The following is an 18,537-nucleotide window of genomic DNA, read 5'->3' as shown; positions in this document are numbered from 1 at the left end:
TAGACTTTAAAATGAAGACTATTACAAGAGACAAAGAAGGACACTACATAATGATCAAGGGATAAATCCAAGAAGGAGATATAACAATTGTAAATATTTATGCACCCAACATAGGAGCACCTCCATACATAAGGCAAATGCTAACAGCCATAAAAAGGGGAAAGCAACAGTAACACAATCATAGTAGGGGACTTTAACACCCCACTTTCACCAATGGACAGATCATCCAAAATGAAAATAAATAAGGAAACACAAGCTTTAAATGACACATTAAACAAGATGGACTTAATTGATATTTATAGGACATTGCATCCAAAAACAATAGAATACACTTTCTTCTCAAGTACTCATGGAACATTCTCTAGGATAGATCATATCTTGGATCACAAATCAAGCCTTGGTAAATTTAAGAAAATTGAAATTGTTATCAAGTACGTTTTCTGACCACAATGCTATAAGACTAGATAGCAATTACAGGAAAATATCTGTAAAAAATACAAACACATGGAGGCTAAACAATACACTACTAAATAACCAAGATATCACTGAAGAAATCAAAGAGGAAATCAAAAAATACCTAGAAACAAATGACAATGAAAACACGACGACCCAAAACCTACGGGATGCAGCAAAAGCAGTTCTAAGAGGGAAGTTTACATCAATACAAGCCTACCTCAAGAAACAAGAAACATATCAAATAAACAACCTAACCTTACACCTAAAGCAATTAGAGAAAGAAGAAGAAAAAACCCACAAAGTTAGCAGAAGGAAAGAAATCATAAAGATCAGAAATAAATGAAAAAGAAATGAAGGAAACGAGAGCAAAGATCAATAAAACTAAACGCTGGGTCTTTGAGAAGATAAACAAAATTGATAAAACACTAGCCAGACTCATCAAGAAAAAAAGGGAGAAGACTCAAATCAATAGAATTAGAAATGAAAAAGGAGAAGTAACAACTGACACTGCGGAAATACAAAGGATCATGAGGGATTACTACAAGCAACTATATGCCAATAAAATGGACAACCTGGAAGAAATGGACAAATTCTTAGAAAAACACAACCTTCTGAGACTGAACCAGGAAGAAATAAAAATATAAACAGACCAATCACAAGCACTGAAATTGAGACTGTGATTAAAAATCTTCCAACAAACAGAAGCCCAGGACCAGATGGCTTCACAGGTGAATTCTATCAAACCTTTAGAGAAGAGCTAACACCTATCCTTCTCAAACTCTTCCAAAGTATAGCAGAGGGAGGAACCCTCCCAAACTCATTCTACGAGGCCACCATCACCCTGATACCAAAACCAGACAAAGATGTCACAAAGAAAGGAAACTACAGGCCAATATCACTGATGAACATACATGCAAAAATCCTCAACAAAATACCAGTAAACAGAATCCAACAGCACATTAAAAGGATCATACACCATGACCAAGCGGGGTTTATCCCAGGAATGCAAGGATTCTTCAATATATGCAAAACAATCAACATATTGATTAACATACTAACAAATTGAAGGAGAAAAACCATATGATCATCTCAATAGATGCAGAAAAAGCTTTTGACAAAATTCACCACCCATTTATGATAAAAATCCTCCAGAAAGTAAGCATAGAGGAAAGTTACCTCAACATATAAAGGCCATATATAACAAACCCACAGCCAACATTGTTTTCAATGGTGAAAAGCCGAAACCATTTCCACTAAGATCAGGAACAAGACAAGGTTGCCCACTCTCACCACTATTATTCAACACAGTTTTGGAAGTTTTAGCCACAGCAATCAGAGAAGAAAAAGAAATAAAAGGAATCCAAATCGGAAAAGAAGAAGTAAAATGGTCACTGTTTGCAGATGACATGATACTATACATAGAGAATCCTAAAGATGCTACCAGAAAACTACTAGAGCTAATCAATGCAGTTGGTAAAGTAGCAGGATACAAAATTAATACACAGAAATCTCTTGCATTCCTATACACTAATGATGAAAAATCTGAAAGAGAAATTAAGGAAACACTCCCATTTACCACTTCAACAAAAAGAATAAAAAACCTAGGAATAAACCTACCTAAGGAGGAGAAAGACTTGTACTCAGAAAACTATAAGACACTGATGAAAGAAATTAAAGATGATACAAACAGATGGAGAGATATACCATGTTCTTGGATTGGAAGAATCAACATTGTGAAAATGACTATTCTACCCAAAGCAATCTACAGATTCAATGCAGTCCCTATCAAACTACCAATGGCATTTGTCACAGAACTAGAACAAAAATTTTCACAATTTGTATGGAAACACAAAAGACCCCGAATAGCCAAAGCAATCTTGAGAAAGAAAAACGGAGCTGGAGGAATCAGGCTCCCAGACTTCAGACTATACTACAAAGCTATAGTAATCAAGACAGTATAGTACTGGCACAAAAACAGAAATATAGATCAATGGAACAGGATAGAAAGCCCAGAGAGAAACCCATGCACATATGGTCACCTTATTTTTGATAAAGGAAGCAAGAATATACAATGGAGAGAAGACAGCCTCTTCAATAAGTGGTGCTGGGAAAACTGGACAGGTACATGTAAAACAATGAAATTAGAACACTCCGTAACACCATACACAAACGTAAACTCAAAATGGATTAAAGATCTAAATGTAAGGCCAGACACTATCAAACTCTTAGAGGAAAACATAGGCAGAACACGCTATGACATAAATAACAGCAATATCCTTTTTGACCCACCTCCTAGAGAAATGGAAATAAAAACAAAAATAAACAAATGGGACCTAATGAAACTTAAAAGCTTTTGCACAGCAAAGGAAACCATAAACAAGATGAAAAGACAACCCTCAGAATGGGAGAAAATATTTGCAAATGAAGCAACTGACAAAGGATTAATGTCCAAAATTTACAAGCAGCTCATGCAGCTCAATATCAAAAAAACAAACAACCCAATCCAAAAATGGGCAGAAGACCTAAATAGACATTTCTCCAAAGAAGATGTACAGATTGCCAACAAACACATGAAAGAATGCTCAACATTACTAATCATTAGAGAAATGCAAATCAAAACTACAATGAGGTATCACCTCACACCAGTCAGAATGGCCATCATCAAAAACTCTAGAAACAATAAATGCTGGAGAGGGTGTGGAGAAAAGGGAACCCTCTTACACTGTTGGTGGGAATGTAAATTGATACAGCCACTATGGAGAACAGTATGGAGGTTCCTTAAAAAACTAAAAATAGAACTACCATATTACCCAGCAATCCTACTACTGGACATATACCCTGAGAAAACCATAATTCAAAAAGAGTCATGTACCACAATGTTCATTGCAGCTGTATTTACAATAGCCAGGACATGGAAGCAACCTAAGTGTCCACTGACAGATGAATGGATAAGGACGATGTGGCACATATAGGCAATGGAATATTACTCAGCCATAAAAAGAAACGAAATTGAGTTATTTGTAGTGAGGTGGATGGACCTAGAGTCTGTCATACAGAGTGAAGTAAGTCAGAAAGAGAAAAACAAACACCGTATGCTAACACATATATATGGAATCTAAGGAAAAAAAAAAAAAAGGTCATGAAGAACCTAGTGGCAAGATGGGAATAAAGACACAGACCTACTAGAGAATGGACTTGAGGATATGGGGAGGGGGAAGGGTAAGCTGGGACGAAGTGAGAGAGTGGCATGGACTTATATATACTACCAAATGTAAAATAGATAGCTAGCGGGAAGCAGCCGCATAGCACAGGGAGATCAGCTTGGTGCTTTGTGACCACCTAGAGGGGTGGGATAGGGAGGGTGGAAGGGAGACACAAGAGGGAGGAGATATGGGGATATTATGTATATGTATAGCTGATTCACTTTGCTATAAAGCAGAAACTAACACACCATTGTAAAGCAATTATACTCCAATAATGATGTTAACAAAAATAAAATAAAAACCACCACCAAAAAAAAAAAAAAATAAGAGTCATTTAATTGGATGCCATTAATCTAGGCAGTCTCTCATTGTACATTGGCCTGTGATATCCACCTTCGATTGATCTTCAATACTGCAACAACTACCTTAGTTTTCCTAAGACATTACACTTAATTATAAAGGGCCTACCACATCATGTCAAAATTCTGCAAGATATATGACTCCACACACAGTTTGGTCCTATCACACCATATTTTCTACTATTATCCTCAAATAAAACCTCATGTGCCGTGTCATAATAATTAAGAGAATGTAGGCTATGGAGTCAGTCTGTCTTGAGGTTGAGTACTAGCTCCCCTATGTGAGCCTGGGCAAGTTCCTCAACCCCTCTGTGCCTCAGGTGCCTCAGCAGTAGTATGTGGTTAGTTTATGCCTCTGAGGGCTGTTGGGAAGATTAAATGAGATAATACATATAAGACATGTAAACTGTCTGTCATGGAGTAAGTGCTATTGTTGTTATCATTATTCCTCCATCATACTGTTCCTCCAATATGCAGTACTTTAAAAGATATGAAACAAATCTATTCTATGGCCCCTGACTTTAAGAAAATTTTAATATAGCTGGGAGGGTGAAGATATACACAATGAGTTGAAGTCATAAAGCAATAGACCTGCCAAACACTAGTGGATCTCGAACTTCTGTCTGACTGTTGGGCAGGGAGGGAGAGACAGGACATGAAACCCAGGGCCCACTCAATGTGGTGAGTCCTCTCTTAAAAGTTAGGACCCCCAAAGGCTACACCTGAAAGCATCAGGGTGGACACAGCTGCTACAAAGAAAGAGGTAGCAAGTAAATCTGCTCATCTGGACCTTGGTGTTGGGTGGAAAGGGGAAGTAAGTCTACTACTATGTAACTACAAGCAAAGCCTTGAACAGGTTTAAAACCTGAAAAAACACAAACTAAGATTTTAAAGTGGTCCAGGATTCATAGTGACCTCAGGTAAATGGCAGAAACAAGGGCAAATCTTTGCAAATGCTCTCTGAAGAAATTGCCATAGATTAAGTTCTGAGGAATGAGAGTTAATAGTCAAAACCCACAAGGCACATGTGGAAACATTTTAAGCAAGAGCCTGCAGAATCTGACCCATAAAGACAAGAGACACAGAATTAGACACAATACAAAATAACTATGTTTGGGACGTCCCTGGTGGTCCAGTGGTAAACAATCCGCCTTCCAATGTAGGGGACTCGGGTACGATCCCTGGTCGGGGAACTAAGATCCCACATGCAACTAAGCCCATGCGCCTCAACAAGAGAGAATCCGCACGCCACAACTAGAGGGAAGCCTGAGCGACACAATGAAAGATCCTGCACGCCTCAACAAAGATCCTGCATGCCACAGCTAAGACCTGACGCAGCCAAAACAAATAAACAAACAAACAAAAGACCCCCCCAAACTTGTAAAGAAAAACAACTATGTTTAATATATCTTAAGAAATAAACATTTGAAAGTATGAGTAAATGACCAAGCTGTTTGAAAAAGCATCTGGACCTCTAAAGATAATTGAGATTTGTAACTCAACGAGAGAGGGAAAAAAAATGGATGGGTCAAATGACTCTTTAGACAAAGCTAAAGAGAAATACCAGCAAAGAGGGATATAAATGCAATAATACAGTCCACTTGATTTATTTCCACCCTCTCATTTTGAGCTTTCTATTTACCTTGATTTTCTAATATAAGTCTTCATGAAAAGTTCTGGCCTGAGTGGGACCTCCAAGGAAGAAGGCAACAAGAATTGCTAGTTCAAAGATCTTGAAGAAATCTTTCTGTATAAATCAGAGAGCATTCTTATTGGTAATGGCAAGAAATAAGGTTGCAGAGGCCAATGTGGAACAATGGAAGAAAAATTATGAAGAACTTTTGGAACCTAGAAAGTCAGTTTGAATGGTTCTTAACTCAAAGGCTGGTGAAACACTATGGGTTTTGATCAAAAAGGTGCTTTAAGAAAATTAAACCAGTGGTAGTTCAAGGACCAATTTTTATCCCACCTACTCCTATCCATTTTAAATATTCTAAATATACGATATAAATGGATGTCCACATTTTTCTATTTTCATATAAGTACTTAAATAAGGATAAAAAACAGTATATAAAATTGATTCTATTTTTCGGTTAATTGTTTTTTCATCTTAAACTTTGCTTCTCCAGATTATACAGCTCTCAAGGGCAGAAATGTCTTGTTTTATTTTCCATTATGCTAGCACAGATAAATTCCTCAAGATATTGCTAATTAAAAGTTTTTTACTAGGGACTTCCCTGGTGACACAGTGGTTCACAATCCGCCTGCCAATGCAGGGGACACTGGTTTGATCCCTGGTCTGGGAAGATCCCACATGCCGCGGAGCAACTAAGCCCATGCACCACAACTACTGAGGCCTGTGCTCTAGAGCCTGTGAGCCACAACTCCTGAAGCCCACGCACCTAGAGCCCGTGCTCGGCAACAAGAGAAGCCACTGCAATGAGAAGCCTGCGCACTGCAATGAAGAGTAGCCCCCGCTCGCCGCAACTACAGAAAGCCCGCGTGCAGCAATGAAGACCCAATGCAGCCATAAATAAATAAATAAATAAATTTATAAAAATATTTTACTAATATAAAGTAATGGTAGATTCATATGATCAAATATCACACTGGAAGATTTTATACTGTTAACTGCCACTATACATTAATCCATGTCACCATGCCATGTAAGCTTCTCTAGGAGATAAAACAATAACATCTCCTACTCCATAATTCTCCCTATGCTAGTAAAGGAAAAAAAAATGCTGTGAATAAATACTATATGTAGAATAAGTAAATATACATTCCATAGCTGTTAACTCTTTTAACTAATAACTAAGTATACTAAGGTTCAACGATGTCAATTTTTTATATACCAGCTTAAAAGAGTTTGATTAGCTGAGGTATGAAATGTAGAAAGAAAAATGTTAGGAAGATGATATTACCCCCCCAATGCCATTCTCTTCCAAAAAACCAAATCCAAGGTTTTTCCTTCAAAAGCTAAATGTGTAAACCACTATTCAGCAGTAAAGAAAGTAAAATCATAGTTCTTTAAAAATACAGAATTCTTTAAAAAGTTAAAAATTTACCATCTGTCACACTAGATTGATCTTCCTCTCTCTTTTTCTTGTCTTTTTTTTTTCTATCTCCCTTTTGATCTTTATTAATTTCTGTGTTACCTAATTTCAAATTGATAAAGTTAGTTTGACAATTTTTTTCCCCATAGCTTAAGGGTTTAACCATATGGATGACTTTATAAATGATTAAATTATCAACTTAAACAATTCTCACATGTTACCTAAAATCATTAATTGAAATATGATTATGTTCCCCAAGTTAAAAAAGCCTAGTTTTATCAATGTGATTGATCACTAGCGTAAGAGGGACATACTAGAGAAGGTGGAACATAAGTAGAAATTTTATTTCTTACTTGGTTCCTCAAGAAACAAATAATTTCTGAAGCTAAACTGGGAAAATTCCTACTATAGTTAATTTGCTATGTTGAAAAATTATCAGGAGAATGGAGGATTTTAATAAATATTTTAATAAATATTCTGAAGTGGAACCCCCTTTTCTCTTCCGGATTAAGGATATTCTTGATTACCTTGCTCCAAATATTTAGACTATCTTAAAACTCTAGAGGTACCTCCATTTTCTGTGGTCTCATTCAAAACAGACCGTTCAAAGGCTTAAACAAAGAGTTACAGACACCAGTTCTTCTATTAACTTTGAGGCAGCAATGGTAGATGGTAACATCCATATTACAAATGATCAACATCTGACTCTGACCAACATTTACAAAGTAAGTAAGGTAAGTTGAACTTGTCTTATTTCATTTATTTTTTTAAGATCCCCAATTAAAATTGTTTCTATGTCTCAGGATGAAATGAATGTTCTAATGCTGCTGTATACAAACAAGAATAAGGAACACTATAGTTCTCTGCTCTTACATAACCTAGGAGATGTAAGTTGCAACATCTCTCAGTGTTAACTTTTTCCCTTTGTGTAAATATTTAATAAAATGTACTGAAGAAAATACAAACACACTAAATAATTAATTTGATCCCCCCCCAAACTTATAAATAACTTTAATTTATGGCAATTTCAGAAGTGGAAAAATCAGCAGAATTGCATTTTATCCCTCACCCCTTTAGGAATCACAGAATTAATGAGTAGTAATAACATCTTACATTTATAAGAGCTCTATGACTTACAAATAACTTCTAATTGAAGTAATTGTAAATTCACACGTGTTTGTAAGAAACAATACAGAGATCCCTTGTACACGTAATTTGATTTGAACACAGAAAATATTAAGAAATACTGAAGACAAAATAGCAGTGATTCAACAAATACAAACTTGAATATCTTTATGGTCATATGTATTTTATTTCTTACAAGTGCTACTTTTGATGTGAAAAGTGAGTTATTAAGCTCATGGTGGAATTATCAATTTATAAAAAATATAAAAATATGGATAGGTTTATTAGAACAATGAGATACTAGCCACAAATCCTTCAATTTAAAAATAACATTTTACAAATATATTGACGTGCCAAAATTGCTCTCATAGCATCATCTATTTATGAAAGCTTTGTTCTTACTACTCAACAAAGTAACATTCAAATCATTTTTAAAGGATTTTCGTCTCCTCAAGTTGCTCTCTCAATACGAGACCAAAAAGATATGGTTTAAAAAACCTGTTTCTTCTAGTACCCCACTATTGAGATACAAACTATCTCAATATGATGAATTATAAATTAATTCCATTTTTCAGAAAGACCACAGGGAAGTAGAGGCAGTTATGACATGAAAACTGATTTGGAACTTGACACATATATTTTCCTAAAGACATAATGAGTATGTTCCTAGATTAGTCCCTAAAAGCATATTAATTTCACAATTGCTGAAACACATTCCTGATAGAATTATTTCTGTCATCCTAACCATAAATTATAGAGCATTTCCTCATCTGTGTACCCTTTAACACCTGGTATTTCTGATCTGGTACTTCGTACACAGTGCTCAGGTGAGTGACCACATTATTAAACCATACCCCTAATGGGGGACATTTAAGTAGCTTCCTTGAGGTTCTGTTTTAAATAACAACAACAACGAATTTATGTATAGTCTTTGATTATTCAGGCTAGTCACAGGATTTGGTAATCTTTCTTCAGAAGACAAGTTCATAAAAGAAGAGACTGACAGAAATAGTTAAATAGACATTCATTAAAATGAATGAATACCTAGAAAAAAATTTTTTAAAGTATTTAAGTATTATTAAAAAAATAAATCTCACCTGAAAGAACTCACATTTTAAAATGAAAATGCAATCTTAAAATTTTCAAATTAGTCAATCAATTTTATTGTCAGCCAATAAAGTTCTATCAACTAAAGGGCAATTCAAAAGCATTTAAAATATAACTAATATTTTGAATTAAAAACAGATACTTACCAAGTGGCGCTTTGAGAAAACGCCGCTCAATGCCCTGCTCTATTTGAAAGAGTGCCATTGCAAGATAATGAACCACGTTGCTTACTGACTGCGGTGTACTTGCATTAGTTGAGACAGTACTTGGAGATTCTGTTTTTATGCCCAAAAGTCTACAATTAAAACATTGAACAGTGAGCACAGGGATTATCTTATTCCCCATAGCACCACACATAAAGTTTTGTTAAGAGCAAGTCTTCAATCGAATCCACAAAATAAAGAATAGGCAATTAAGGAATACTTGAAAAATACTCCCAGTTTAAATCTGTCATATCTACAGCCACATATAACAAGGATCTTCAGTGGTTACAAATATTAAGGTCCTCACAATAAGATTTTAAAACAATTTTTTGAAGAAAAAGAAACATTTACTTTAAAAAAAAAAAGTATAAAATGGCAAGGAAAAGTGATGATTACTTTAGAAAATCCTTTTTGTACCTGTCTTTTACTATGACCTTTGCTTGCTCATCAATTTCCATCTCCTCTACATCTTCATTCACAGTTTTAATTATACCATTTTCCTTGTTCTCCTCATTTAACAGCTCATACCGCCCACTTTCTAATGCTGATCTCCAGACGTTTCGGTCTGTAACCTGTAACAAAACCCAAATTTACTAACCCTGAAAAATGACATATACTGTTCCTAAGAAATATGAGGTTCAATGTACATATGAAAAAGTCATGAATATTCTAGAACAGATTGTGAATCAAAAAGGGATCTAAAAATAAGGTTACTAAGTGGCCAAAATGGAATTCGTATCATTCATAGATGGAAGCTTTAATACCTTACTCTCTATATAGTGAAATCATAAACAATTCTAAGATTGGTCACCTGACAGTAGCAAAAAAGTGACAGATGATAGCAAAGGAATGAACAGAACACACATACCAAGCATGAATTACTTACAGATTTAAAAAAGGTAACAAAGAAACCAATAAACAAACCAGACTCAGCAGAGGAGGCAGGAGCTAGTCAAGGAAGAAGAAAATATCCTTACACATTTCAACATCTCGGATGAAAATGCCATAAAACAGATACTTTTTAAACACCAAAAGTTAATATTAAAAAAGGTCAATTATGTTCATTAAATTCTGTTTAAGAAAGCAGATAGTCATATAGCATATTTAAGAAAGATTTCTATCTATATATAAACAATTTGATACAGGGGAATAAAGTTAGTTTTCATAAAAAATATATCACTTCCTGGTATTTATTCAGAACACACATGCCTTGACTATATCAAATAAATTAACAAATATGGCCAAAATTCTGGTAATTAGGCAAATTTAAAATGGGAACAGGTACAAACCTTGATTGCTCCTAATGTTCCTTGGTAAATTCTGTCTTCAATATCCAAAAGAAAATCTCTCAGCCTCAACTCAAGCTGCCTTTCTGCAGACATCTGAGATGGATCATATGCATTGGAAGATCTTCCCCGACTATATGTAGGTTTGCTATCAGTTTGAGGTTTGTCTGAAATAGTTATCAAATATCTTTATTATTATTTTCTCATTAAAAAATACAGTTACTCATCTGACTGTATGATTGTGAGACAATGGATATAAAAACACTCAGTAAATCCTCAAGTGTGGGGGGGAAAAAAAAAAAGGAGAAAATGTTTGCACATCATTTATCTGATAAGTGATTTGTATCTAGAATATGTAAAGAACTCTTACAACTCAATAAAAAGACAAATAATAGAACTAAAAAATGAGCAAAGGATCTGAACACACTTTTCTTTCTTTCTTTTTTTTTGGCTGTGTTGCGAGGCTCGCGGGATCTTAGTTTGCCAACCAGGGGCCCACAACAGCGAAAGCTCTGAGTCCTAACCACTGGACCGCCAGGGAATTCCCCTGAACACACTTTTCTTTAAGGAAGATATACAAATGGCCAATAAGACCATGAGAAGATGCTCAAGATCATTAGTCATTTGGGAAATACACATCAAAATCACAATGAGATACCACTTCACACCTCTAGAATGGCTAGAATCAAAAAGTCAGATAATAACAAGTGTTGACAGGGACATGGAGAAATTTTAACCCTCAATATAAAATGGTGAGCCACTTTAGGAAACAGTCTGGAAGTTCCTCAAATGATTAAACAGAATTACCATACGATCCAGTAATTTCACTCTTAGGTATATACCCAAGAGAAATGAAAACATGTGTCAGCAAAAATTTGTACACAAATGTTTATAGCAGCATTATCCGTAACAGCCAAGAGGTGGAAACAACAGAAATGTCCATCAACTAACATATGGATGAATAAAATGTAGTATACAATGAACATTAATTGGCCATAAAAAGGAATGAAGTACAACTTAAATGAACCTTGAAAACATTATGCTAAATGAAAGTCAATCACAAAAGACCATATACTACATGACACCAGTCACATAAAATATTCAAACAAGGAAATTTACAGTGACAGAAAATAGATTTGTGGTTGCTTAGGTCTACGGGGGTGGCAGCTAAAGGGTATGGGATTTCTTTCTGAGATGATGAAAATGTTCTAAAATTGACTGTGTGATGGTTGCACATATCTAAGAATATACAAAAAAACCACTGAATTGTACGCTTTAAATGGGTGAATTGTACAGTGTTATGAATTAAAATCTCAGCTTTAAAGCTGTTAAAGAATTGTGATCAACAGTTTTTAATCCTGAAGAGAATTAAAGTAGTCATGGTAATATGACCCTAAATTTAAGAGTTCTCTACCTAGAAAATTTCACCTAAAAATGCCTTACTGCTAAAATTTACACCTAAAAATGCCTTACTGCTTTCTCTTATCTGTCATCAATAGACCAGCCATCAAATAAGAAATACTGCTACCTGATCTGTCCTTGCAGCCCATCTCCAAAGGCGTGATCACTAATGGAACCTGTCCCTGGACCCTCAGCCAAAACCTTCAGTGAGTGACCTCACTCACTATTAGATCTCAAAAACCGATGGTAACCTTAGTGCCTCAGGTGTTCAATCTACTGGTCAAGGAATGAGATCAGGAAGAGTACGTAACTGCTCACATCGTCAGCTGTGTTTCTCATAATCCAAACGGAAGCCAGTGGAATCTAGAAAACCTTATTTCTCTAACTGGCAAACTTTCCCTAACTTAGGAACTGAGAGCATAGTCCAAATGAAAGAGAAGTTGTTTTAAACACAGCTCTAATAGTTTGAAAAATGTTTAATCCTGAGCCAGAGATTATTGGGAAAGAAAAATAAAGGAAATAGGTTCCATTGAAAATTTACCTGAAAAATGAAATTTCTCTTCAGAAAAACGGGCTAGCTGTGCATATATTCTGCGTTTCTCTTGCAACAAAGTTTCTTTTAAGGCACTTTCTCTATGTCCTCTAGAATTAAGAGCTTCAATAAGCTGGTCCAGCTGTTCACAAGAACTGTAAAAGCACCACCGATTTGGCTTATGCACTGGTTTTGGCAGCTGCACAGAATCATCACACGGACCTTGGTCAATGCTGGAGGTAGATTCAGACATCAAAGAATCTCCAGTTTTAGTGGATACCTGAGGATCTTGAGACTGTACATTATCCTGAAATGATGAAGGCCTCGGCAACAGCATGTCTTCAGTGAGACCAGAATAATCCTCTTCAATAAACAATCCAGGAATAGAAGGGAAAATCCAATACCGCCTATACATGCGGTCGCGGCCCAAGGGAAAGATATTGGTACATGCTATGGCACTTTGGATTTTTTCTAAGAGCTCTTTCTCTTTTCGCTGGTGTTCCTGTTTTAAAGCTTCTTCCTCATCAGCAGTAAGAGGCTCTCTTGTTACACAGTTGACCTCTTCTTGCCTTGTACATTCTTTAAATCCATTTTGTCCCCTTCTCCCTATAATCGAAACAACCTTTGATCACCATCATCATACTTTAAATTTTCATTAGAAAAATACGATACAAGCTACCCCAAGTTACTATACGTTTTGGACTAAACTGTATGCGCCACCCCCCATACCCCCAATTCATAGGTTGAAGTTCTAAACCCCAATGTGACTAAATTTGGAGACAGGGCCTTTAACGAGGTGATTAAGGTTAAATGAGATCATAAGGGCAGGGCCCTAATCCGACAGGACTGGTGTCTTTAAGGAAGAGAGACCAGAGCTCCCTCTCCACTTGTGGGCACAGAGGAAAGGTCATGTGAGGACACAGTGAGAAGGTGCTATCACCAGCTGAGAGAGGCCTCACCAGAAATCAACCCTGCTGGCACCTTGATCTTGTACTTCCAGCCTCCAGAACTGTGATGAAATAAATTTGTTGTTTAAGCCACCCAGTCTGTAATATTTTGTTATGGTAGCATGAATAGACTAATATACTATGTTAATAAGAAACTGGCACACTTAAATATGAAGGGACACACAAAAATCTTCCATCTCCATACTGGAGAGTGTGGGCACAGTCTGTTAGTTATTTTGCAACATACATTCAGTCCTTCCTCTAAGGCAGGAGTTAGCAAACTACTTTTGTAAAGGGCTAGCTAGTAAATATTTTAGGCTGTGTGGGTCATATGGTTTTTGTCACAGCTACTCAACTCTGCCACTGTAGCATGAAAGCAGCTATAGACAATATGCAAATGAATGAGCATGGCTATATTCAATAAAACTTTATTTATGGTCACTGAGTCTGAATTTCATGTAATTTTCACGTCACAAAATATCATTCTTCATAAAATTTTTTCAACTATTTAAAACTGTAAAAACTCTTTTTAGCTCATGGGTAATATTAAAACAGGGGGCAGGGCAGATTTGGCCAATGGGCTATAGTTTACTAACCTTTGCTTTAAGGTAACAGAACCCTTAATTATTAGGCACCTAGCAATCCAAAAGAAGGACAACATTTCCCAGACCCTCTTTCCCTAGTAAACATGGCTACATTAGAAACTACTGGTCAAAGAGGTGGGAGCAGAAGCATTATATGTAACCTCTGGGTTATGCCTCTTTTTCTTCTTTCCCTCTTCCAACTAGATAGAATGGAGACAAGGTGATAAATCATTTTGGAACATGAGGATGGCAGCAAAACCCTAAGGATGACAGTACCAACAAGACAGAAGGAGCCTGGATTCCTGGTGACCTGCCTGGACTTTTATGCTGTGTTGAAGAATTAGACTTCTCTCTTGTTTCAGTCATTGTCATATTGCTTAAATGGTTGGGAAGTGTTTCTTCTTTCTATTTCTTTTGCCTGAGTTTGTGTAAGATTGGAATTATCTGCTTCTTTAAAATTTGGCAGAATTCACCATAAAGTTGCCTAGGACTGATGTTTTCCTTATAGGAAGGCTTTTAATACGAATTCAAGATGTTTAATGGTTTAGGACAATTCACATTTTAAATTTTTTCTTTAATCCATTTTTATAATTTGCACTTTTCTAGGATTTTGCTCCTTTTTGGCCTCTATTTTCAAATTTACTGCTATAAAATTGTTATGTTATCCCCTTATCATTAAATTTCTGCTCCATCTGTAGTTATGTTGCTTCCATTTTTAGTCCTAATTTTTTATTGTGACCACCCCCCCCCCCCCCCAAATCAATTTCAACAAAGGTTTATCCAGTTTGTGTCTTTTTCAAAGAACCAACTTTTGGCTTTGTTGTTCTTCTCTATTGCAGTTTTATCTTCTATTAATTTCTACTCATATCTACTGTTTCCTTATATTTGGGGAGATTATTCCAGTTTCTACCTCTAACTTCTTAAATGAATGCCTAGGCTCAATTTGCCTTTCTTCTTTCCTAATTTGCATTAAAGCTATATAAACTTTCCTTTAAATAGAGGGACTGTATCCAACAAGTGTTAATATGCAGTATTAATTGGTTTTAAATATTTTCTAATTTCCATTAGGGTTTCTCCTTTGACCCATTACTTGGAAGTTTGTTTTAAACTCTAATAATATGAGGTTTATTTGCTTTGGATTTCTAAATCAACTGCATTGTAATCAGACAGTACAGCCTCCATGATACAAGAGATTTTCTGTCTACTTACAATAACCATTTAGAAAATAAAGCAAAAAAAGAAAAGATACCATCCAAATTAGAGGCACAGAATAAACTTAAGGATCTCCTTAATAGTTATCAAATGAAGACGGTTAGAGATCCTCAGAAGTAATTTGTACCAAGCTTTCAAAAAAATGTATTTCCTTTGATCCAGCAATTTATGAAATTATTTTACGGCAGCAGAGATATCCATTCCCAGCAATATGACACCAATTACAAGCATTACTGATCTCTTGTACCTCTAGCAACTAAGAGGCATTCAATGCATGTAGAATGAGTATGTTATAGAATAAAAATTTCTATTTGGTCAATATAAAGTAGTAAATATGAAAACTCAACAAACACACCTCGGAATCTCAAATGGAAGCAATCTAATACATATTTCAGAATAGTGAATTAATAAAATGCCTTATCAATTAAAAACAAGCAAGAATGCCCTAAAGAAATTCTGTATTACCCCTTCTGCTTCTTTTATGTGCTCCTGGGTCATCTTCATCCTCAGTAACTGTGTCTTGATCTTGTTCCTTTTGCTCTATTTCTTTGCTCTCAGTGCTAGTATCAAAATCTTCCCTTTCTTCCTCCCTTAAGGATGAAAACAAAAATTATATTCATTAATGAATATATACTTCCATGCATGAAATATTTATTGCCTGCGTATGAAGTGCCAGGCATTATGCTTAGGAAGTAGTGAACGAGATAACACAGAGTTTACAGTCTTGCAGAGAAAACAGATAATTATATAAATCATTGTAAAATTAAAATATGTAATAAATACTAAAAAAGGAGAAGTTCAAAATGCTATGAAAGCATTTCCAGGAGAACCAAATCTAGTCTCAGGGATCAAGAGAGGCTTTGCTTAAAGAAGTGACATATATAAACTGCGAGACTATGGGGACTGGGGAGGGGTAAGGCGGCAGGTAAGAAGAAATCTTCATCTCTAGCAGAGGGGACAACATGCTAAGGCACTGAGCTCAAAGGAAAAGGAAGGAGCTTATAATTTTGAGAAGGTGTAAACAAAAAAGAAGTAATTCAAGATATGAATGAGAAAAAGCAGGGCTAGGTCATACTGGGCCTTGTAAGGCATCATTCAAAACGCAATGGGGAAAAAAAAAAAAAAAAGCAAAGGGAAAAACGTGGACGAGTTTAGAAAAGGGAAATGACATGATTAGAAGGCACTTTTGCTGCTATGTGGAAAATCATCTGAGAGAGAAAGTAGATGAGGGGAGACCAGTAAAGAGGTCACTGTAATAGTCCAGGTAGCTGGCTGGGAGGTGATGGTGGCTCAGAGTATAAAGGAGATAAATAGACAAACAGTGGAGGAGGAAAGCAGACAAACTTCAGATATAGTAAGTAGGAAGAATGAGCACAATATGGATGTTTTATCTAATCCACTATATTGTCCAAATCAAAACTAAAGTTGTATGAAACCTGAGTTAATTCTACCATTTATGTTCTACATTCAAAGACAGTTTTGTAAACTCAAATGTATTCAGGAACCAGAGAGATAATGTAAATAAGTGAGGCTAGATGAGTACAAAAAATATGAAGTGGTGGGATCTGTAACATGCCTATTTTCCCTTTTTAATAATTTGAGATATCACAAGGAAAAAAAATTTGTAACTATGTGAGGTGATGAATATTAATGAAACTATGGTCATCATTTCACAATATATGCATTTATCAAATCATTGTTTTGTATACCTTAAATGAATACAATATTTTATGTCAATTACATCTCAATATAATTGGAAAAAGTTTATAAAACGTAAAAAAAATTGAGAGATAATTCACATACTGTAAAAATCACCATTTTAAAGTGTACAATTCAGTGGTTTTTAGTAATATTAACAAGGTTATACAATCATTGCCTCTATCTAATTCCAGAAGATTTTCACCATCCCAAAAGAAAAACCACATAGCCATTTTCATTTCCTCTTCCCCCAATGCCCCTGGTAACCACTCATCTACTTTCTGCTATGGATTTGCCTATTCTGGACTTTTCCTATAAATGGAATCATATCATACATGGCCTTTTGTGACTGACTAGCTTCTTTCACTTAGCATAATATGTTCATCCATGTTGTAGCATGTATCAGAATTCCATTCCTTTTATTGCTGAATAACATTCTGCTATATGGATATACCACAGAAGGAATATATCATTTTGTTTATCTATTCATCAACTGATAGACATTTGGGTTGTTACCATTTTTTGGCTATTAAGAATAACGCTGCTATGAACTTTCGTGTATACATTTTTAAGTGAATGTATGTTCTTAATTCTCTTGGGTATATACCTAGGAGTGGAACTGCTGGTCACATGGTAACATATGGTTTAAATTGTTTGATGAACTGCCAAACTTATCCAAATCAGCCACACCATTTTACACATCCCTGTGAGCAATGTATGAGAGTTCTAATTCTTTCATATTCTCACCAACATATGTTACTGTCCCTCAGTTGAATTATAGCCATCCTAGTAAGCGTGAAGTAGTATCTCATTGCAGTTTTGATATAAGTTTCCCTAATGACTAATGATGTTGAGCATCTTTTTATGAGCTTCATGTATATCTTCTTTGGAGAAATGTCCATTAAAATCCTTTGCCCATTTTTTAAATTGGGCTGTCTTTTTACTGTCGAGTTGTATGAGTTCTTTATATATTCTGGACGTCAGACCATCATCAGATATATAATTTGCTAAAATTTTGTCCCATTCTCTGGGTTGCTTTTTTTTATTTTCTTGATAGTGTTCTTTGAAGCACGGAAGTTTTCAAATTTGGTGAAGTCTATCTATTTTTTCTTTGGTTGCTTGTACTTTAGGTGTCATATCTATTAACTTTCTTAAGGTATCCAAATAAATTCCTTAAAGTATTACTGATGGCCATATAAAATACAACTGATGCAAGTTTGTGACCTATGATCTTAAGATGTAATAGGTATTTTTACATCAAAGTATAATCAAAAGTCAATACACTAAATTTGGAATACTGAGATTTTTAGAACTTCCTTGGCAGATTTTATTTAAAAATGATTATTTCTGCTAAATTTGAATATGATT

The 18,537-nt window shown here is 35.3% G+C and overlaps 1 protein-coding gene across 7 annotated transcripts in view; it reads right to left on the bottom strand.

The window, feature by feature from the left end:
- Nucleotides 1-18,537, bottom strand: part of BAZ1A (bromodomain adjacent to zinc finger domain 1A) — a 93,562-nt gene that overhangs the window by 12,093 nt on the left and 62,932 nt on the right. For 6 of the 7 annotated variants that reach the window (XM_082384058.1, XM_082384055.1, XM_082384053.1 and 3 more), the window contains 5 exons: nt 15,937-16,061; nt 12,738-13,334; nt 10,799-10,962; nt 9,927-10,081; nt 9,453-9,601 (listed from right to left, as the gene is read on the bottom strand). In XM_082384058.1, coding sequence (XP_082240184.1) covers nt 9,453-9,601; nt 9,927-10,081; nt 10,799-10,962; nt 12,738-13,334; nt 15,937-16,061 — 1,190 coding nt within the window. Of the gene's footprint in view, nt 1-7,086; nt 7,177-9,452; nt 9,602-9,926; nt 10,082-10,798; nt 10,963-12,737; nt 13,335-15,936; nt 16,062-18,537 lie in introns of all 7 variants that reach the window. The other variant, XM_082384059.1, reaches the window with a different exon arrangement.

The sequence above is a fragment of the Balaenoptera borealis genome (assembly GCF_965194805.1).
Source record: "Balaenoptera borealis genome assembly, chromosome: 3".
Lineage (NCBI taxonomy): Eukaryota > Metazoa > Chordata > Mammalia > Artiodactyla > Balaenopteridae > Balaenoptera > Balaenoptera borealis.
This window is presented reverse-complemented; position numbering and strand designations above follow the sequence as displayed.